The following is a 24,647-nucleotide window of genomic DNA, read 5'->3' as shown; positions in this document are numbered from 1 at the left end:
ATAAGAAGAAGTGTGTTCTGGTCTTTATTTGTTGTAGTAATCCTCTGAAAATCAATTAACCTTTACATTTCTTCTCAAGACAAATGAAGCCTTCACTGTTTCGGTCTCTGTGGAGTATAATTAACAGCCTTTGCTGAGGCACTTTTCAAATGTGATATTCTCCACAATTGCTAAAATCCAGTCACAAATACTATTTCAGATGGTGAGGATTAAAATAAACAAAAAAGTGACCTTCACAGAGTCACAGAAAAGACCAGAATAAAAAATTGTGTTTGCAGAGGCATCATATCAAAGTTTTTAGTCCCATGTCATAACTATGCAACACTATCAAATAGTTTTAAATTAAAATTAGTATGAACAGAGTTTGCTGTAAGATGAAGTCTGCAAATAACGTGTTACATCCAAGTTAAGGGAAAACCCATATGTACATGCCTCTCTGTTCTTCCACTAAGCTCACATTAGTAGCCCGGTTTACTGAAGAAAGTTTTCTACAAATAGAGTTTGTCCACATAAAATTCAATTTCATTCTAGACTTTACTGCTACAATTGGCAGCATGATGAACTGGAATAATGCTTGAATCCCAGAAATAGTATTAAAGAATATTTAAGAAATCAGTATTGTTTAAGACACTGATCATTTCTAATATAGAAAATTCCTAAAAGAAAAACCCAAATGCTAATTCAAAGTACGTAAGTTGTTATTCAAACTGGCAAAATAATTAGAGTTAAATACAGAAAAACAATTGTTTAAAATAAAATAATGCTCTGAACTGGAAAGATAATGCATATTTTAAAAAAAAACAGATTCTTCTCCATATTCCACAGCCTGTAATAAATCTAGGACACAGCTGAGTAACTTGAAAGATGCAAAATTCCCCAAACACAAGAAGCTGCTGCTGTTTCCAATAGATGATGAAAGTACTAGGAACCAAGGAACACCATTGTGGACCACTTATTTGAACTAGGACATCCCCCATGGCCTTTCAAAAAGATTTACTAACTAGGTTTCACTTTCCGCTCCCTGAATCTGTCTGTCAGAGGATAGCTAGATCAATTCTTGAAAATGTTTTGGAATTTAGCTATAATAATAGCTCAGAGAACCACCTGAGATAGATTATTCCTCTCTTCTGTGTTCTTCCAGTTCCTTATCCTCATATTGCTCTATGATTTCTCTTCCCTGTCCAAATCCCTACTCTTCCTCTTCTCACATTTTTCAGTTAGGTCTTCTGGAATCCTTCTACCATGGTAAACAGATTTCCCTTCATCTTCATTTCACCACTGAACAATCATTCCACATCCTGCCTTCTTTCAAACTTGGCTTTTGCTGAGATGGTCACTCCCTGCATTGCACTGGAGGGGAGGCTACTCTTGGTCTCAGTCTCCTGTGCCTCTTCCTGAGATGGAGTTGATGCTCTCCTAGTTACTCACATTAAGTTACTGATCACTACTCTTCCACCCTCCTGTGAAACCTCTCCTTTGACATCCATGCCAATCAACTCTACTTCGTCACTGACTTCTGCCAGTCTCCCTGATCACTGTGCTCCATTTATTGAAAACTGTCTACCTTTTTAGCATCTTGATATCGTGAGTCTTGCTGCTATCCTGAGTGATTTCAGTGCTGATGTGAAGGAGTCACCTCATGCCCAAATCTCTCAATTTCTCAACTACTTTTTTCCCCCTGTAGTCACCCTCTTCCACCTGAAATTTCCCTTGAAATCTTGAAAATACCTTAAATGACCTCCAACACTTAAAACTTAAGTTTTAAACATCTTATCCTCCAAATATAACCTTCTATCTTTCAGCTTGTTCAGTTATTCGAATTCACCTGTTTGACACCATAGATGTCTCTAGAGACCTTGATTCCTTTCTGTCTCTGCACCTTCTTATAATCACTCATTTCCATGCCCAGCGTAGTTGCCATAATTTATCACTTCCTTCACTATCTTGCAAATACCCTCAGATCTCTTTTCCTATCTTTCTTACATTGTGCCCCCACTTTGCAATTTTGGATCAATTGAACCATGTGTCTTCTCAGTGCCCATACCTTGGCTGCTCAGCTCTACATGCACCTCATGGTAACCACAAACCTAAAACCTATAATAAATACTCAAGAAATAAAGAGAAAGGAACCCAAACACAACACTAAAGGAAGTAATCAAATCATAAGGGAAGAGAGCAAGAGAAGAAGAAAGGAATGGAGAAGAACTATAAAAACATCTAGAAGAAAAGTAACAAAATGGTAATAAATACATACTTTTCAATAATTACTTTAAATATAAATGGATTAAATATTCCAATCAAAAGGCATACGGTGGCTGAATGGATAAAAAAACAAGACCCAGACATATGCTGCATACGAGAGACACATTTCAGATCTAAAGACACTTACAGACTGAAAGAGAAGGAATGGAGAAAGATATTCTATGAAAATAGAAATTAAAAGAAAGCTGGGGTACTCACAGTTATATCAAACAAAATAGACTTTAAAACAAAAATTGTAACAAGAGACAAAGAAGGACATTATACAATGATAAAGGGAACAATCCAACAAGAGGATGTTACACTTGCAAATATCTATATGGCCAACATAGGAGCACCTAAATATATAAAGCAAATATTAGCAGACATAAAAGGAGAAATTGGCAGTAATATGATAATAGTAGGGGACTTTAACACCTCGTTTACATCAATGGATAGATCATCCAGACAGATCAACGAGAAACATTGGCCCTAAATGACACATTAGATCAGATGGACCTACTTAATAGATATATACAGAACATTCTATCCCAAAACTGAAGAATACACATTCTTTTCAAATGAACAAGGAACACTCTCCAGAATAGATCACATATTAGGCCACAAAACAAGTCGCAATAAATTTAAGAAGATTGAAATAATACCAATCATACCAAAACAACATGGAACTAGAAATCAACTATAGGAAGAAAACTGGAAAAGTCACAAATATGTGGAGATTAAACACAATGCTACTGAACAACTATTGAGTCAATGAAGAAATCAATGGAGAAATTAAAAAATGCCTGGAGACAAATAAAAAAGAAAACATGACATACCAAAATTTATGGGATACAGCAAAAGTGGTACTAAGAGAGAAGTTCATAGCAATACAGGCTTATCTCAAGAAACAAAAAATAATCTCAAATAAACAATCTAAAAGAATTAGAAAAAGGAGAATAAATGAAGCCCAAAATTACTAGAAGGAAGGAAATAATAAAAATCACAGCAGATATAAATGAAATAGAGACTAAAAAGACAATAGAAAAAATTAATGTAACTAACAGCTGGTTCATTGAAAAGATAAACAAAATTGACATATCTTAGCTAGACTCACTGAGGAAAAAGGAGAAAAGTCTCAAATAAATAAAATCAGAAACAAAAGAGAAGAAATGACAATGAATACCACATAAATACAAAGAATTATAAAAGAGTACTACAAAAAAGCTATACATTAACATATTGGATAACCTAGAAGAAATGGATAAATTCTTAGAATTATACACTTTCCAAAACTGAATCAAGGAGAAATAGAGAATCTGAATAGATTGATCACTTGTAAGGAGGTCAAAACAGTAATTAAAATCCTCCCCCAAAACACAAGTCCCGGACCAGATAGCTTCTTTGGAGAATTCTACCAAACATTCAAAGAAGGTTTAATACCTATCCTTCTCAAACTTTTCTAAAAAATTTAAGAGGAGGGGATGCTTCCCAATTCATTTTACCAGGTCAACATTGCCCTGATACAAAACCAAACACTGACAAAACAGAAAAAGAGAATTACAGGCTAATATCACTGATGAATATAGATGCAAAAATTCACAACAAAATAATAGCAAATTGAATACAACAAAACATTAAAAGGATCATACACCATGATCAAGTGGGATTTATTCCAGGGATGCAAGGATGGTTCAATACCTGTAAATCAATCAATATGATATCACATTAACAAAGTGAAGAATAAAAATCACATGATCATCTCAATAGCTGCAGAGAAAGCATTTGACAAGATTCAGCATCCATTTATGATAAAAACTCTCAACAAAAAGGGTATAGAAGGAAATTACCTCAACATAATAAAGGCCATATATGACAAACCTACAGCTAACATCATACCCAACAGTGAAAAACTGAAAGCTATTCCTATAAGAAGAGCTATGCCACTCTTATTCAACCTAGTATTAGAAGTCATAGCCAGAGAAATTAGGCAAGAAAAAGAAACAAAAGGGCTCCAAATTGGGAAGGAAGAAGTAAAACTGTCACTATTTGCAGATGACATGATTTTATATATAGAAAACCCTAAAGAATTCATGAAAACTCTATTAGAAATAATAAATGAATACAGTAAATTTGTGGGGTATAAAACCAACATACAAAAATCAGTTGCATTTCTACACACTAGAAAAGAAATAGCAGAAAGAGATATCAAGAATACAATTCCATTTACAATCACAACAAAAAGAATAAAATACCTAGGGATACGTTTAACCAATGATGTGAAAGACTTGTACACCGAAAACTATAAAACATTGTTGAAAGAAATCGAAGACACAAACCAATGGAAAGATATTCCATGCTCATGGACTGGAAGAATTAATATAGCTAAAATATCCATAACGCCTAAAGCAATCTACAAATTTAATACAATCCCTATCAAAGCCCAAACAATATGTAATAGATGTAAACAATTCATGTAAATAGAACAAAGAATCCTAAAATTTGTGTTGAACAACAAAAGACCCCAAATAGCCAAAACAATCTTGAGAAAAAAAGAACAAAGCTGGAGGCATTGCACTCGCTGATTTCACAATATGCTACAAAGCTATAATAATCAAAACAGCACGGTACTGGCACAAAAACAGACACACAGATCAATGGAACAGAATTGAGAGTTCAGAAATAAACCTACACATTTAGGGCCAGCTAACTTTTGACAAAGGATCCAAGAACATACAACGGAGAAAGGAAAGTCTCTTCAATAAACGGTGTTGGGAAAACTGGGCAGTCACATACAGAAGAATGAAAGTAGACCATTATCTTTCACTATACACAAAAGTTAACTCAAAATGGATCAAAGACTTGAAGGTAAGACCTGAAATCATAAAACTCCCAGAAGAAAATAGGAAGTGTGCTCTTTGAGATCGGTCTTAGTAATATCTTTTTGAACATGTTTCCTCAGGCAAGGGAAACAAAAGAAAAAATAAACAGATGGGACTAAATCAACCTAAAAAGCTTCTTCACAGCAAAGGAAACCAAACCAAACAAAAAAACAACCTACCAATTGGGAGAAGATAGGTGAAAAAGTTTGATAACTCCATCCTTTCCTGAATTTCAGCTGAAGATATATTTTTAAATTTTGAATTTCTCAAGATGAAGCACTTTGGTCAATGACAAGTTTGAATCAGTGTATACATTTATGCAGCACAGGATAATTAAATAAAGACCATTCAGTCAGAGTGCATTCACCTACTTTTTTTCCATAAACACAGTGTTGCAAGACAGAAGAACGTGACTTTTAAAGAATTGTAAATTCTCCCTAAACACTTCAGTGATGCAAAGCTCTGGTTACAGAAGGATGGTCAAACAAGGTAGTGTTTGTGGAAAAGAAGCTGAGGTGCTGAAAAATTATGATTTCCAGATGAATATAATTAAAGTGCTTTTTGTTTTTGGCTCTGCTCTCTGTCTGTCATACTTTTATGTTCTTCAATCACTTTTCCTGGTAAAATAAATGCTTCACTGTTTCCATTTTTAGAAAGTATGGGATTCCCAACCAATCTATACTATTAAACAAGTAAAGACAGCACAAGAAAGGTTTGGGAACAGGGACAGATGCTATGACATGGTAAATGCACAAGTCACCACCCTCCATAGTGTTTTTAAGAACACGGAAGCCTGGTGAGATAGAAACCTTTGATTATAAAAGCAAACCTTCCCCCAGTATGTTAGTTTGCTGACATACAGATAGAGAGTAAAATATTGTGTGTAGTATCAGTTCATTGGTAGTATCCTTAATTAGGATGCCAGAAAGTATTACAAGAATGACAAGGCACTACAGTAGTCTGGGAAAGAAATTAGAGTTTGATAATTATCACATTCTTTTGTAATTTAGGGCATGATAGATATCATAAAACATTCAGAGATTCTATGATGTATGAGCAAAAACAGTCAGTATTATTTAGCTGTTTATTTTAGATTATATTCAAGAATTGCTACCGATTCTGGAAATAAGATATAATTTATCAAGATTTTACAAAGTAAAGATAAAGTGGTCAACCACTCTTAGAGTCTAATTTTAATTTTGAAAATCACAAATTTCAACACAAAAATAAAACTAGATTCAATTTAAGCAGAGTCAATTCTTTAGAAACAAAAGACTTGTGATGTTGTGTGGATGTCTTGAGAAGTTTTGACAAACACTATGCCAATAAATTGCATTTAAATAAATCAAAGACAAAGAAATCCAGTTTCTTTTACATAACATGTATCTTTAAGATTATTGAACGCACTGTTTCCCAATTTCTTCACAGTGATTACTTTTAAGACCAAATCCAGCTGAAGAATACTATATTTCTAAGGAATATTTCATAATCACAATTATGTGTGCCCATTTTCAATTTTGGAAAGCTTTGCCTAGTGGGTTGTAGATCTTCCACTTAACTGTCCATGAGAACTTAGCAGATAAATCTCATAAACCTTGAGCACATATCCAATATGATGGTGCAAGTCTCATGGGTACACTGTGGAATACAACCCTTTACCTTTCTAAATCCTTATTCCAAAATATTTCACATATGAAATACCCACTGTTAATACCTTCTTAAGTTAAAAAGACCACATTTGAAAGATCAGATAGGTCTGCTTTAACTTGGCTTCTGTTTTTCTTCGTTTTATTTTTTGTTTGGATTCTGATTCAGTAGCAAAGTGTTGAAAATTACCTTTTTCATGTTCACTTTAATGTACTGTGTGTACTCAAGAACGCTCGCTGATGGGTGGTTGATGAAGAATCCAATGTCTGACTGGCGTCCGGGACCAGCCCCTCTGTGAACAGCACATAACTCAAGGAAATATCTCCAGAAGATCCTTGTAAAATGAAACCTTATCTGACTAAAGTAATCCTTCCCCCTATATTCAGGAGTCTATTTTATTCCCCAGAGTAACCATTTCTTCTTTTAAATTATCTTTTCATTTTCTTTTTTTATGGGACACTGTAATACAAATGCACACAATGTATTTCTCCAGACAGGTAATAGAACACTAGTGATGAGAAAGTGCTTGTACTATTCTCCACCCACACAGATCCCTGAGTATACATCCATCCAGAGGCATGTCATCATGTCACAAGGGTACAGCTTGCTCTTTGCCTCTCATCTTATTGTAGCTGATGCAGGAGGAAACACAGCTGGAGAGGTTTAGCACTACCTCTCCTACCCTCCCTCTGCTCCCACAACTTTTTACCTGTGTGCAGGAAGCAATTTCCACATGTGGCAAGCTAAACTCTCCCCAGAGTATTTGAGGGTACATGGACCATCCAGGGAAAGTAAGCCAGTGCAATAGGTGGGGCCAAGGGGAGCTCTTAATTCCTCCTGAGGATTCTGACCAGGGAAATAAGGAGAAGTCAGCAAGGTTGTAAGTGAAGCAAAAAGGAGGTAAGGAAGAAGGAGGCCCTCAGTTCTCCCTCCAAACATAACTGAACAACACTTGAAAGCAGGGCGTGTCCGTGGACGGATACCAAGCCAGAGAGAGACTTCTTAACACAAATGTGACAAGTCCAGAATCATCCTGACTTTCTGAATCAGGAGCAAATTTCTCATTGACTCCTAAATCTGATAGAACATCCATCTCTACCCCACGAGATATGAGTTGAGGATGTTTGAAGCCAATTGCAATAAGGAAACTAACAAATTCAACAAAACCAAACATGATTTGTTCCAATATTTTGTCAAATAGGTATCACAGTAGCAGTAGTTGTTATAGTTCTGTATGAAGTACCTACGTTATGGTAAAACAGTGCTACGTATTTCATCTTCACAACAAACCCATGTCCATCAATTAGAGAATGTAGACAAATAAATTATGGTATATTCATACAATAGACTATTACATTGCAAGAAAAAGTACTAGTATATACACAAACATGGATAAATATCAAAAACATTTGGAGTGATAGAAGCCAGACAAAAGGAGCGCATATCATATGATCCCATTTATACAACGTCCAAGAAGAGGCAAACTAATCTTTAGCGGTTGAAGTTAGGAGATTGTATGGTGATTATATGGGTATATAAATATATAAAAATTTATCAAGATGCATACTTAAGATTTGCATATTTTACTGCATGTAAATTATACCTTAATAAAAAGATTTTTAAAAAGTAAATGGATAGAAAACTATTTAGTAGAGAAATACAGAAAGCTATGACATTTGAAATTACTTCTTTGCCAAGTTTATGACATTTGAAGCCATTAATAGATGTCCCTTTTATTTCAGTGGGAGTCAATAAACAGCCACGAAGCCTGAATAATCCCACCCTATATGGAAAACTAATTGGTGGATGAGTTTGAGGTTCTCAGCATCCCAGGCGTTACAATTCTGCTTTGTGATCATTGAAAGTCTCTCAAGGTTGCTAAACCACAAAACACATAAGCTAATACCTTAGGCACGCTCAAAGAGAATTGCTAAATAGCATACATTTGAACACATTCATATTGCCTGGAAAAAAACCAAAGTAGAATTATAGAAGTGTTAATAAAAAAGACCTCTTGAACTCAGTCTCTTGACCCAGGCACTTCGTGAGGAAGCTAATAGCTGCCATCTATAACACTCAGTTTTGCAGGCCAAAGTTCCCTTCAGAAGCCAATTACTTGGGCCACACTGTGGCTTTCTAAAGGAGGGACACAAGTGCCTAGACCCACTACCTGATGCTTGACAGAGCAAGTGTCTGTGTACTGATACACTAGGAGAAAGAGCAAAGTTATGATGTTAAAAAAATAGGGAAAATAAACTCAAAGGGCGTGAAAAGTCTCCTTTCCCATCAAAGATTTACAGTTGCCAATGTCTCGGCATAGCTTGACAATGGGACCTGGGGGCACACTAACCTTTAATAATGGGGAACTGGGCTGTAGACAACCTAGATAAAAGAATTTCCCATTAGCCCTTTCTGATAGCTGTGAAAGAATCTGGGGTTCTTAGTTAACTGAAATGGCTACAGAATGTGACCCCTAACTTTACCTTCTGCTTCCCTTCCAATGTTTAAGCATATTCCAGAAAATCATACTCCTGATTTTTATATTTCTCAAATACTCGATTCACAAATTATTTTTGCTTCAGAAGGTAATAGCAATCTCTTGAATACATCCTAAGCCTTTTTTCTTGTTATTGGCCACTGTCATCCATGGTTTCTTCTAGCTGCCTTCTGGTACGGACAAGTCATTCCTGTTTCATCTCTCTAAGAGGCAAATTCTTCCCTCCAAAGGATTGAATAAATTTCTGAATGGTAACACAGTTTTTCCTACACTTCATTCTTAGATTCTTGATTAAGAAGGAAACAGACTTTGAACCAACAGAAACACTATCATGCAGAGAATTCTGAACCTCTAAGTTCTTTGGCACTTGGAGACTATTTATTTGTTTTGAGCAACACATTTGAATTTAATTAAATAAGCTTAGCTTTTACCTGAGATTTTTTAATTATATGCATTGCCCAACTACATAGAGATATATTAAATATACTGCACCATTTTCTTTTAAAGGCACGTGATATAACACCAGCATTGAATGAGAAATCATGCTTAGCCACCAAATTTTTTGAAATATCAAGGTTAATTGAACACATCACAGGCTTAAATTAGTTTATTTTAATTAGAATTAGAATTAGAATCCCTTCTCAAAAGTAGAGAAAGTAAGATAATGATTCTAAGGTAAACCTGCTGTGCAGAAAAGAGCGAACATCAGGTCTGCAACTTTTGTCTTTAGAAAAGCCGATTTGAAAGGTTGGCCCTTAGCTGGCAGCTGGGAACGTGGATTTCAGGAAGGCTCCCGCCACTCCCGAAATGGTTAAGAGTGGCTCCCTTGTACCTAAACTGGTTGTGCAAAAAGGGTGGTTTGTGCTGAACAACTGCTTTCCTTCCGGGAATCTGGAATGTAGGCCCGTGCTGGGCAGCGGGCACACGACTGACAAGCCCCCAGTAAAAATTATGGGCACTGAGCCTATTTTTTATTTCTATTGCTTTTTATTATGGTAAGAACATTTAACATGAGATCTCCCCTCTTAAATTTTTAAGTGTATATTACAGTCTTGTTAACTTTAGGCACGATGTTGCACAGCAGATCTCTAGAGTTTATTCATCTTGCATTATTGAAACTATATACCCGTGGAACAGCAATTCCCTCTCTCCCCTACCCTGGCAACCGCCATTCTCCTGTCTGTTTCTGAGTTTGACTATTTTAGATGCCTCATATACGCATGAGGCTTTACAGGCTTCTCTGGTAGAAGGCTTCCCTGGTTAACACATTTCACATGTGTTGTCACAACTCATTACTGGAGGGATTAGGTACATCCTGTCTGACTCCACTGGGAGAGGGGACTCTTGGAAGCTTGTGTCTGCTTCCCTCTGGATTTTGCCCCGTGCAACTTTCTCTTTGTTGATTTTCCTTTGTATTCTTTTGCTGTAATAAATCCCAGCCACGAATGTGACTATTTGCTGAGTCCTGGAGCTCTCCTAGGAAATCATTGAACCTAGGAGTGGTTGTGGTGACCCCTGACGCACATAGTATCTGTCAGTCCTGCCCTCTACACAGATGAACAATAGTGGTGTTCATCCCAAAGAGAGGGGAAATTGGTTTTTTGAGACAATATTTTTCAAAGAATTTTCAGGTCAAGCTACCATATAAAATTCCCACCTGTGTTAGTGTGTCTGATCAACAGGTGCACATTCTTCTTTATGTACACGGTTCATCCCCAAACAAACAAATACATATTTCCTCTTTCTATTTCTTCAAAGTAAGAATTCATTATCTTCTTATTTACCTAGTAGTAATTCCCTAAAACCTCTTAATAACAAAGGTCCTTTGAACTGGTCTATAACAATTCAAACAGCAAAATTCAGTAGCTTAGAGGACAGTTACTGGACAAATTTCTTCTGATCACAACTTTCAGGAAAACATAAAAGGTACCTTCCCTAGACATGCCTGGAACTTGGCAGAGAATGAAGAAGAATCATATTGGTGGTATAAAAAATTGTTTTGTTCTTGTAGTCTTAGTAAATACTCAAGAGTCTGCCTGAGTGTGCGTCACTGGCTTCCTCCTCAGTCTTTCTATCTAAGCTTCTTAAAAATGCTGCTGGCCAAAAGAAAAAAATAATGGACATGCCCACTATCTTCACTTTCATTCATAATTTTTCACCTGGTGACATTGCTATAAAGATCAAAAACTCCATTGCGGGCCCACCCCACAGCCTAGTAGTTAACTTTGGCATGCTCTGCTTCAGCATCCTGGGTTTGGATCCCAGGCATGGACCTATACCACTCCCTGGCAGCCATGCTGTGGCAGCGACCCATGTACAAAATAGAGGAGGATTGGCACAGATGTTAGGTTAGGGCAAATCTTTCTCAAACAGAAAGAGGAAGATTGGGAACAGATATTAGCTCAGGGTGAATCCTCTTCACTAAAACCAACAACAACAACAAAACCCCCCAAAAATTCCATTGGTAAACAGTAGAAAAAAATAATAAAAACATAAATAATTTACAAAGTAGAAAATACAAATGTTAAGTGATGGAGATGTGACTGTGTGTGATTCTTTAATATGTACTAATGCTAAATAAAACCGTCTCATGCAGGGAACTACAACAGTATTCTGGTAAGCATGTCAGAGTCAAAGGCCAAATTGCTAGGCTCAAGAATACAACTGCATATTTCCTTTGATTCTAATTACAGTACAATCTATTCTTGATTCCAAATTTATTTTGCATCAATCAGCATTGCCTACTGTTTCCAGATATGTATGTGTACATGGTAATTTGTCCATTAGTTCTCATTTGTTAAGAATTTTCCTATTAAATCATGTATGACCAATATTAATTTTACAAGTCCAAGGCCCCCTTCCCTCATACTTATTACCATTCACCAATACCTTTTCAACTCTTCCTTGTAAAACAATTTCACTAAAATGTCTCTTCCTGCAGAGATAGAGACATTACCTGAGAAAAATCATCCTTCTTTCTTTTGGCTCTAGAAACACCATTTGGCTCCCACTTAAACCAAGCAATGTGCTGCAAAATCTCAAAGGATCACAGATGACAATCACCATCCAAAATACAAAATGGGGAAATGTCACCCAAGGGCACTCACCCACTGGAGTCTGCGGAAGTGATAGCAATCAGTGGTAGAATCTTCAGGGGGAGGCTGGTTGGTCTTTGAATGTTCTCTGACTCACTTTTCAAGTCAGCTTGTTCCAACTGTCTGAATGCGAGTGGGGGAAGCTGAACACTGCGGCAAGAAAGTCTCCGTACGAGATAGGGCTCCATTCCTCGGAAAGGGTCTTCCTCCTCATTACTGGAATGCAGTGTTTCCTCAGAGGCCTAAGGCAAAAGTTCAAGAAAGTACAGTAATCAACAGAAGTCCCAGTATTTATCATTACATGATGGCTTTATACTTTCGGAGAAAGAAATTAAGGGAAACTTATACATGAAAAATGCTGACTAGAAAGCAACAACATTAACAGAACAATATTTGGTGGAAAGATTAGAACTAATAACTGAAATCGAGATTTATTGTAAAAATAGTAAATTCATTCGCCAGTATATTTAGATATAGCTCAGTTGTTACGATTAACTATCTCCAATAATCTTAGAATTTATGAGCTTTGTACATGAATTCTACAAAATCAAGTGTAAATCAAAATATTTTTCTGCTTTCTATGAAGTGAATTGCAGAAAATTCATTTTAATATATATACACATCTTGACATGTGACACACTTGTACATACATGCTTATAAAGAAAGAGGTAAAAAACGAGTCATTTTTTTTCTTCATAGTTAGGACCACATTTGTAAGACATATTTTCCTATGTCATATATTACTCAGATGTTCTTTGCAAAGTTTTATAATAAGACTTTTTGAGGAAAATTTTAAAAATGAGGACGTGAAAAAAAAAATCTGAGTACCCAGTAGAAATATATTTAAATCACAGCTGAATTTTGCAAATTAGACCCTTATTATCCAAATGCAAAGATAAATCAAGTATAGAATAAAGTAGAAAATTTAATATTTTGATTCTAAGTGAAAAAATATGCTGTGACATGAGCAATAATTATTTACAGGTGGCTGGCAAGTCTACTCTGGCAACATTTGTTACATCCAAATACTCAGAATGATAGAGTCACCAAATGTTATCAGATATGCTGCGTTTTAGAATCCTTGCATTGCCACTTTGCTATTTGCGTTCTTAAAGTGTTGCTTAATCTCCGTAAGTTTTCTGTTCCTTTATTATAAAAACAGGCATAATATTTACCCACTAGAATTAAACGAGATCATGCACATCATATGCATAGCTTATTACCTGCAACGTGATAAGCAACCATAAATGGCAATTTCCTGTCCTTCTGCCTTTTATAGGTGAAGAAACTAGCCCAGGGATGCAAAGTACTTTGCCCAAAATTAGCCTGTTGGTTCTAAGTTGAAAGTGCATTGACTTGGCAGAGTCCAGACCTAGTCAGAATTTCTGTTGCCGTCCTTATTATACTACTACCTCTGGCCAAGTAACTTAGGTTCACTGAGGCTGGTTCTCCAATTGAACATTAAGGATAATAATATTTACTTCTCAGGGTCATTCTCTGGAACAGAGATATGAAGTCGTGAAGACAAACACCTGGTACAGAGTTTGCGCTAAATAAAATGGCAGCTGTTATTACTATAAGCAGGCTAATTCCCTTTATCTTTTCATAGCAGTGTGCTGCCTTTGATACTTCATTCATCCGTATTGTTTTCCAGATAGCAAATTTGTCTCTTTCTGATTTATATCTTGAAAAATGTGAAAGAATACGCAATGGTGGACTCTATTCAGCCTCAGATTTTATTGTTTAATTTTATGGATAAATAGATAAAAAAGGGCACTCAGAAGGCAAAGAAGAAGTCAAAGCTAAAAACAAAGTTCATTTATTTCGAATCCTAGATATGAAGATCTAGCTTCTGGAAATCTGTGCTTTGAGGAATCTACTTGCTTTGTAAAACAACATAAATAATAATGGCTTAAAAAAGGAGGAAATCCTGCCATTTGCAACAACATAGGTGGAACTTGAGGGCATTATGCTAAATGAAATAAGTTAGAGAAAAAGAAATTCTGTATGAGCCTCGTTTATATGTGGAATATGAAAAAACAAAAACAAACTCACAGAAAAAGATGAGATTTGTCATTACCAGAAGTGGAGGTGGGGGAGAGAAAATTGGACGAAAGTGGTCAAAAGGTACAAACTTCCAGTTACAAAATAAACTACTAGGGTTATAATGGATAATACGACGACTATAGTCAACACTGCTGTATGGTATCTATGAAAGTTGTTATGACACTAAATCCTGAGAGTTCTCATCACAAGGAAAATATTTTTTTCTTTTCCTTTTTTTTGGTTATCTGTAGGAGATGATGAATGTGAACTAAACTTATTGTGTTAATTATTTCACAATATTTGTAAGTTAAGTCATACTGTACACCTTAAACTTATACCCTCTGTATGTCAATTTTATCTCAATAAATCGGAAAAAAATTTTAAAATAATAATAATGGCTAATATTTATTGAGTCCTTCTCGAATGGTGCTGTCTTACATATTCCATCTCATTTAGTTTTGACTGAGTTAGGTCCTATTACTTTTCCCATTTTACACATAAAGAAACAGAGACTTATAAAATAGAATGCCTTGGTCACACAGCCTCATGGTTAGTAGGGTAACCCACTGTTCCAGTTTGCCTGGGTTTTTCTGAATTTAGCACTAAAACTCCCATGTCCGGGGAAACCCCACAGTCCCAAGCAACCTAAGATGGCGGATCACCCTACAAGCCAAGATGCAAACCCAAATCTCTTTTTAGTTAAAGCTGGAGCTAATAACAACTACACTGTATACCTCTAACAAGCGTGGTCCCTAGAAGGGTGCATGTTACTAGAAAAGAATAGAGCACACACTAATTGACCATAACTTAATAAGCCTCATATTTTCATAAAAAAAAAATAAATAACAGAACTGAGATTAGGACAGCTCTACGTAAACACGGGAAATTGATGACAATCCTTGTTGCTTAAATCAGGAGACAGGGATTCTAGGTCTGACTCTGTCACTAATTTCTTATTTAGTGTTAAGAAGTCATTTAGCCTTTCTGGGCTTTAGTTTCCTTATAAATTAAGAAATACAAAATAAACTTTAACACCACTTTCACTTCTGAAATAATTCTAATTTTGTAACAGCCAATGGCAAAATCCACGTTTAATGAGATGGCAAATATAGAAAATAAAGAGAAAACATATGCACGTGTAACATTCTTTGCTTTTAGATTAAGACAGGGAGCCTCTGCATGTTTGTGAAGTTCTATGTGTCCATCTAACGACAGAACTGCAAACTGAACTCCTGCTCTGGGACCGCTAACAGGTCACAATTTGCCTCACAGATTTCTCAAGAGAAGTGAATGTCTTGAGTGTGTAGATACCCTTCTTCAGGATGAAAATGGAAAAGAAGAACAAAGGATGAGACTAGCAGAGCCAACACTGAATGTAGCTGGCCAAAATTCACATCTTTTTCTAAGTGCTGAGTTGCCCACTCTGGCAATAGCATTTCAACTACAGAAATGCTTTATATAACCCAGGTTATCGGATGAAAGACTTAATGCTTGTGGCATATTCTTTTAGACAAAACCTCCTCAAGAGGTAACTTCTTTTGAGAGAACAGCCTCTATTAAAAATAAAGTGCAGTGTTTTTATGTTGATGATAAAAATGATAAAGCAGTAAATATTTATATCCTAACATTTCCAGTCAAAAGAAAGTATAGCAAGTGCCTTGTTAAAAATTCCAGATCAATGTGTATCAATATTTCAAAAATAAATAGAACAACTTATCTAGTAGAAGGCGGGAGGTTAAACGGCCTTATTTTGAAAAGAAATGTAAAATCAATTACCAGAGCAATCTATGTCTTATGTTATTGCTGGAAAATGGCATTTTTGCAAGGGGTTGAGGGGAAAGATAGTATTTATAATATCTCAAAACCATAATTTTTCAAATCCCCTGCATGAGAATCACAGAAAGTGCTTGCTAAAATTCAGACCCCAGGGCCTCTTCCGGATCTGCTGGACCAGAATATCTGTGAGCAGGGCCTTGGATTCTGAATGAGTTCCCAGCATGATTCTTATGCAGACTAGAATTTGGGAACTAATGGTTTTGACATTTTAGACATAGTCCAATAAGACTGGCAAAGATTCAACTACAAAGATGTTCACTGCAGCTTCTTTATAATAACAGAGAACTGGAGGTAATCTAATTGTACTGAGGGATTGACTTAGTAAGTTTTAATGCATCATATTATGAAATACTATGAGGCTGTTAAAACAATGCAGAAGGATATGTGATCAGTTCGTGACATAATGTTGAGTGGGAAAAACAGATTACAAAGTGATCTCATTTTTGTAAAACAACACAAAACAAAACCCAACACATATTATATTCACAGAAAAATTCTGGAAGAATATATCTCAATTCTCTAAAATGGCTTTCTCTGGGTGATGGTGTTGGTGATTTTCATATTTTTGTTTATTAATAGTTACTATTCTCTATAAAAATGTGTCATTTCTAGACTAAAAAGTGAAGCAAAAGTCATAATTATAAAACGAAACAACATTCACCCTGCTATTGATGGGAATCAGAAATATAATATGAATAAGAGATCCAGCTTCAAGATACGCAATATCAAAAGAGAAAAAATGCTAAAATATTTTAGTTTGATACATACCTATTAATTTGTAATGAAATGAAATCCTCTTTGGTAATTAACTAACTTATTTAGAACAGTTGAAAGAAAAATTAAGTAATTCTTTTCACTGTTAGGATAAATATTTCTCTGAAAGTCATACCTAAAGAAAGCAATTCCATAATAACTGAGTATTACAGTGAATGAGTGAACATTAAATATCTTCTTCTTCTTCTTATTGTCCTTTAATTTCTTTCTTCTCTCTTTTTCCTCCCAAAGTAGATAGCAAATCGCTTAACCAGGCCTTTAGTGCAGGGACATCCCCACAACTACCATGAAATAAATTTCTGTGGTTGCTGATAATCTCACAGTTTTTGATATTTTTTTCATATGTGTATATAAAAATAAAATTTTCTCCAGAGAAAGCATCTTAAAATGTATACACATTGGCATCGTAGGAGAGAATGTTTCTTTCTGGGCACACAGTTAGACCACATTTCCAGACTCTCTCGCTGGTAGATGTAGACACGTCAACAGTGTTATATTACACACGATGGATTATCAGCAGAGGAAATGTGTGCCACCTTCACACCTGACTCAGAAAAACTGTGAGTGTAAGTCCTCATTTCTCTCCCCCTCTGTAAGTTCTTGCCATGTATTGAAGACAATGGAGACAAAAGATGGAAGAAGTCATGGTTCCTAAATCATGATTCAGAGGAGAGCCACTTGCCAATCAAGAATGCTTAATTTGGGCTACATGGGCCATGAATAATTTTCCATTGTGGCAAACCACTAAAATTTGGGGTTTCCTTGTTACAGCTAGTGCTATGTTATATATATAATCACATCTCTACTTTTTGATTCAAGTTGTCTTAATCTTGACATCATTCTTTCCTGGTTAATTCCTTAATTAAGTATTTATTGAGTATCCACCACCTTCCAAGTTTGTGTGGGGTGCTGGAAATATGGATGAACTGGGCACTGCCTTTCGCTTACGTGCTTATAGTCCATTTGGGGACAAAGCTAAATAGATAATCCCCAGCGTGTGATAAGAACAATAACAGAGGACTTTGGGTTCTTTAGCAGCACATAGGTAGGGTGAACACTTCTGTGAGTGAAAGGCGCTGCTAGAGAGAAGTGACATCAATGAAAAAAGAAAACTGGGACTATCTCAGGCAAACTAAGATGTATAATTACCTTGTAAATCGGGCATTTCTTTTTGTTTCCTGTCTACTTCTCCAATCAGTTCCATTTAGTCTCATTGCTGGATCCTCTAATAACTGTCTCTTAAATCTAGGCATTCTCCAAGATGCTGTCCTTCAACCACCGCTCTTCTCATCCTATACACCTCAGGAGCTTCCTGGGTGAAATCTGAAACTGGCTGCCACACACACAGGGTGAGCAGATACTGAAGAAAGAGGTAAATCATTCCAGATTGGCAGGTGGTAGGGGAACTTACATATGAACCTTGTCTTGGGCGGCTGCAAGATGAGGAGATCTCGGCAACTGCCCACCCAAATCTTAAAACTTTATATAGACGCTTAACTAGGTTCAGTCATGTATTCAGTCCAGATGGTCTCAACAACACGTTGCTCTCTTAAGCCTGTGTTCTTGAAAATGGCTCCCACTGTGGGAACGGTGGGGAGAGCATACATTCCAAGGACAGGAGAGGGGGTAAGGGGCCTCTGATTGCTGGGGTCCTGCTTGCAGGTCAACTGGTGGTCACATCCTCTCCATGACCTCCTCCAACACTCCAGCCTCCTGACCGGCTCTTACAATCTTGCATGCCCCCTCTTCCGCAATATGTCCTGAGCAGTCAGCAAGGGGTTTTATTAGCATGCGGGTGGCTAGTTTGGTGGCTCTTGGGTTGCATTGGAGGAAGATACCACAGCAGCAGTATAGGCACATGCGAAAGAAAAAACAGATCAAGATAATGATTCCCAAGGTAAGTAATAGTTTTTTCCATCAGGAGCCGCATGATCTGAACCACTGATTTATTGAGTCCCTTAGGCTGGGGATTGGATCACCCAGGGTGTTCACGCGCGTCCTCATGTGATTTAGTAAAGAGGATACGTTAGCAGACTCATCAGGTGCGAACACACAACACTGTTTGGATGATAGCACAGGTGCCTCCTTGCAAGGCAGGAATAATATCGAGAGCCATCCTATTTTGGAGGACAGCTTTTCTCATTAGAGACAGTTCAGTGTTCAGTAAAGATAGGCTTTGCTGGCTATCGTTTAAAGCTTGCTGGGAGAATTTAGGAAGGGCTTCTGTGTCAGCTATGATGTGCTCCAGGCCAAGGAAGGGGATGAAGCTGGTGGCCAAATGATTGTACCATTAAAAAACAGAACATGTCCATATGGCCTTGAGGAAAGGAAGGTTGGCAATTGTTGTTAGCCTGGGACAGATTCTCCTTTGTGTCCAGGGAAAACCCAAGGTGCAGTGGCCCAAGCACCCAGATGGATGCCACAGCCAAAGATTTGTGCCACACAACTGCTGGGTCCCCTTCCGAGCTACCCAATAAATATTTGGGCAGTGTGACCAGTCAGTGCCAAACCAGTCGCTATTCTTTAATGTGACAAATGACTACACAGCTCTGGTAATACCCTTCCCACATCCCTGGTGTTAGTTGGGTTAGTTCTGTTTAGATTGATTTTTCTGTTCCCAACATAGGGGTGCCCAGGTGCCCAAATGTTCATAACCTGGGGTGAGCCACATAAACACATCCCAAATCTGAGCATAGCCACCCATGGCACTGATGGTGGTAATTTTAGGACCCTTCCAGTCTGCAGTTTGATGGGCTGCTTGTGTAGTTTGACAGAAAAAAGTACCCATGCCCAGTGTTATTGATAGTGTGTGCCACAGGTCAGGTTTTTGGATCAGTATTGATAATAGCAGATGAATTAAGAGTACTAGTCCTAGTTTTTCTTCCTTAAGAACCGCTTTAGAGCCCTCCGATGCCCTCCCTGGAGTAGGGATGACCACCATGGCAATCCTGATGAGCTGGAGAGGGGCAGCTGCCCACGTACTCTACAACTGGATTGTTTTCCTTTGCCAAGCATACAACTGGGCCCACTGTAAAAAGGTTTTTCCATCAGGCGCCCATCCTGTGACCAGACACCACAGGAGCAGCAGAAGTCTAAGGTCAAAAAGACAGATATTTGGTAGGAACTTGGATGGGAAGGTCTTCCCCTTCTATAAGAATTACACTTGTGGCCTGATCCTTAGATGTTAACGTGGCTGCAGCTTTAGGAAATTGACCTGATTGGGCATACCATACATAGTGGCTGGAGGAGGCAGCAATGTCAGGCATGAGCAGATGGACTGGGAGTGGGCTATGCCAGACTAGCACCCCTCCTTCTCCCTTCTTTCAATGGTGCATGTTCCGTTTCAGGTACAGTGTGTTTCAACAGGTCCAGCTTGAAGCAGGACACTGGGATCCCAGTGGAGATTGAGTAGTTCCACCTCACCCAGGGGTGTGAAGTAACTCACCCATCCCAATGGGATGGCCCATTGAAAATTCTAGCAGATAATGCCTTCCCCAGGTATGATGGCACTTGGTATTCTTAGCAGCATAGTACAAGGATCTGTGGTGAGAGTTAGGGCAATGGCTGTTTCCCAAGACTTCCATACGTTTACGGTATTGGGTCTCTCAGCAGGGATCCCCAGTCTGGCATGTGGGGCAACAGGCCCTACTGGTTCATCATTCAAATGTATTAAAGTCTAAGATAATACTTCAGTCCACCTGGCCAAGGTGGATTTACCTGTTAGTAATTTAATCTGCTGCTTTAATATTCCATTTTTCCTTTCTACCAATCCTATTGCTATGGGTTATAGGGGAGACGGAACCTCCATTCAACGTCATGTTCTTTTGCCCAGTCTTGCACATCATGACCTTTGAAATGTGACCCCTCATCACTGCCTATTCAATGAAGGTATCCATTCATGATACTCAGCTTCTCCAATCCCCTAATGTTGGCAGCATGGTTTGCAAGGTGACAGTGGAAAGCTTAGGTTAGCCCAGACACAGTGTCCACACAAACCAAGGCATATTTAGAACCCTCACTCAGAGGAGGGGCCAGTATAATCAATTTGTCAATCCCTCACCAGTTAGGAACTCCGGTGGATGACTCTAGACTCCTTTGGTAGTTGCCTTGGGCATTGTTTAAAACACATAGGACATGCTGTTACTGCATTGACCAAATCACTGTATTTCAAGAGCAGTCCAGTATCCTTATCAATATGCCATCCCACCCAGGTGCTGTGGTGACTGCTCTTATTATACACTCATTCTGCTGTATCTACTGAAGGGTCAGTTGCTAGGGCTTGTACCAGGGCTAGGGGATCAGCTTCCTGATTGGCACGGGGTGTCAGGGCCTTATAAACTGGGACGGGGTAGATGGTGAGGACTGCCTCAGGTTCTTACAGGTGAACTCAAATGTCTTTTTAAGTATCTTGACCCCACAAAGACTTATTTATGATCATCCACCCCTCAGCTTCTCACTGTCCAAGCCATAGGGTTAATCCCTTTACAACAGCCAACTGTCTGTGAGAAGGGTTAATGACCTAAGTGATCACCAGCCAAAGTGCTCTGAGTTCAACCCACTGGCTACTGTGGCTTGTTCCTGTTTCTATCCAGATGGTGTCAGTGTTTGGCTGATTAGCGACTACAGTCCATGTTGGGTTGCCCCAACCAGACCCATTTGTATACCAGGCATCAGCGGGAATTTCCCTCAGTCTCTCTCTACAGAGTGCAGGGGCCGCCACAGGAATAGGGGCGGCGGCATTTGATGGATCTACAAACTCTGCAGGGCCTAGTAGGACCTGCATTTCTAGAGACAGTGGGCTGGCATATTAAACCAGCTGGTGTTCTGGGGTGTCCTTGTACTCATGCGGTAGTCCACAAACATCTAACATATGGGCCACACCTCCCCACACAGAGGTCAAAGGCCAAGCTGAGATTTCCCCTGTGAATGCCTCTTTCCCAAGATCCATTTCTCCAATCTCCTGGCTGGCTCTACAGTGTTGGCTCAAAACCTCGGGAGCTTCCTGGGTGAAATCTGAAACTGTCTTTCAGAAAAGAGCCAGGCCACTATGGATTGGTAGGTGGCAGGTTTAATAAGCAAGGGAACTTACATACGAGGCTTGTCTTGGGTGTCCACAAGATGAGCAGATCTCCACCTTCACCCACAGAATCTGAACAGTTTACATAGAGGCCTTAATGGGGTTCAGTCGCATGTACTATCCAAATGGTCTCACCAACACACTGCTCTCTCAAGTCTGTGTGCTTGAAAACAGTTCCCACTATGGGAATGGTGGGCAGAACATACATTCCAAGGACAGAGGAGAGGATGACAAGCCTCTGATTGCCTGGATCAGCTCATGGGTCAATCAGCAGTCATGTTCTCTTAATGACCTCCTCCAACGCACAGTTAGGTGAAAATATCCAAGACAATGAGTGCAAATAGCTTCTGCCTTTTTATTTATGACCCCGAGTCAGCCTTCTGCCTGCCAGTTGTTGTGGAACGATTTGCTTGTGTGTCTATTCCCTTTGTTAGCTTGGGCACATCTGGAAGGATGGGAGCATAGCATAACAACTTTTGCACCTCCAGTACTCATCCAGTGCCTAAAACAAAACATATGCTACGTAAACCTTGTTGAAGGAAAAAATGAAGAAAATAGACAAACTTGACTCTATTTCTTCAACTGTAAGAAACCGAGAAATGGGTAAATAGTATTACATATTGGAAATACTAGTAATGTTGTGTTTGTAACTATTAATATAAATTAGGTAGAGGCCACAGCACAAAACAAGGAATTTATTTTAAAATTTCAAGACTTCAGTCACTCAAATTGCTTTGGTCTATCCCTATGTTGAAACTTCTTTCAACTACATATACATTATGATAAGTATTTTCATCTAATTTCTTAAAATAGGAATGAAGGACTTTAGGCACTCAGTACTTCCAGGGTACCGATGCTATGCAGAGCATTGTAGAAGTTAGTATGTTAAATAGTTGTATAGGTTTTCAGGAAAAGAACCAATTAAGCTGAGCAAGGTTTTTATCACTTCCAATGTTACATTCCTTTTTCCTGTCTAACTGGTTTGCTGCATTATTAAGCTCTGAAATAGTAAAGCTCCCCATGCCTGAATTCATAGTATAAACAAGACAATTTTTGAAAACTGAACCAACTCTTTAAGGACTAGAATATAATCTAAGAGGTTACTATTGCAATGAATTGAAGATCATACTCACAATCTAAAAGTACTATGTACCAACAGTAGACACTGTCTATATAGGTTATTCTGTTATGTCTCCATGAAATTGTTCACAATACGTTAAAGCAATAATTGGAAATCTTCCTTTAGATTCTCTAAGCCTTATGCCAAATGTTTTCCCCCTTATCTCATTACTCATTACATGTGTCTTTTCTTAAAATCCAGTGCTAAAGTTACCCAAATAATCTTATAGGAAACTCACAAGTCAAAGCAATAAAGATAAATACCTAAGGTCTTTTAATATTGAAAAGGGCATTGTACAGAATTAACACAAACCATTTTCAAATGTATCTTTGTATACTGATATAGAAAAGGCACTCTTGCAAAAATGAATTCCATATGAAAATGAAAATTTCCACCCCAGGTTAACACAAAGATAGCAGATAATTCTCAAACATCTACAGAACATAATCCTAATATGGGCTGTGATTTAAAACTGATTGGAAGAGACAGAAATCACTGACATCTGTCTAAAGCCATGTCCTATAATGCAGTCATCAAAACTAAAAATTTCCTAAAAGGAACTACATATTCTCATCAAGAAGAAAATCTGTCTGAGACTCTAGGATTCAATTAACCTTCCATAAATAGCATTGTACCTTTCCTGGGTGACCTTAAAAATGAAGCAGATTCTATTTTCTTAACAGAAAAAAGAAATAAAATTTAAGGAAAAACATGAGTTCTATTAATTATTTACTTCGCAATGATATATAGTAATAAAATCACAACTGCAAAAAAAAAAAAAAAAAAGAAGCTAACGTTGTATTGGCCCCTGAAAATCAAGTCTTCCTAGACGAGTGGATTACAATTTAGCTGGCTTATTCTCTCAGTGTTTGGAAAAATCTCTCACTTGAGTAATCAGGTGCCAAACCACAACATTAAGGGGAACAAAGATCTATTGGCTTTATTTTCAAGACTTATTTAAATACTAATATCAATCAAAAATGTATTTACAAACATGAAAGCAAAAACTAGAACTACCCTTTAAGAGAAGGACTATTTATGATAATAAACTAGAATGCTGTAATTCTAGAATAAACAAACAAAGACTCAGGTGTAGGGAGGAAAGGGGAGAGAAAGTACTGCTAAATTTCCTCTTCACATGGAGGGAGCTAGAAATTATACTTTTGCTTTTGGCTTTGATGTTCAGATAACTATAAAGTATTTCATTGATAAACAAACTATGGATCAAAAGAATATTTATATTAAGTATACATTCAACATTCTACTCAATGGTGAAACATAATGTGTATTCTTGTTAAAATAAGGAATAACACAAGGATGCTCCCCACCACCTCTTTTATTTAGCATTATTAATAATATTTATTGTATTACGTGTTCTGTATAGGTAGCTACTTGATCCTTGTAGGAAAAAAATGCCTTAAGGGCTGTTACCACT

General features: G+C 37.6%; 1 protein-coding gene across 2 annotated transcripts in view; it reads right to left on the bottom strand.

The window, feature by feature from the left end:
* PDE4D (phosphodiesterase 4D) overlaps positions 1 to 24,647 on the bottom strand; it is a 1,409,587-nt gene that overhangs the window by 873,091 nt on the left and 511,849 nt on the right. For both annotated transcript variants that reach the window (XM_046671306.1, XM_046671305.1), the window contains one exon: positions 12,372 to 12,601. In XM_046671306.1, the coding sequence (XP_046527262.1) occupies positions 12,372 to 12,601 (230 nt within the window). The remainder of the gene's footprint in view (positions 1 to 12,371; positions 12,602 to 24,647) is intronic.

Source organism: Equus quagga, chromosome 9, assembly GCF_021613505.1.
Source record: "Equus quagga isolate Etosha38 chromosome 9, UCLA_HA_Equagga_1.0, whole genome shotgun sequence".
NCBI classification, from domain to species: Eukaryota; Metazoa; Chordata; class Mammalia; order Perissodactyla; family Equidae; genus Equus; species Equus quagga.
The sequence above is the reverse complement of the archived record's forward strand: the minus strand, read 5'-3'. Positions and strand labels throughout refer to the sequence as shown.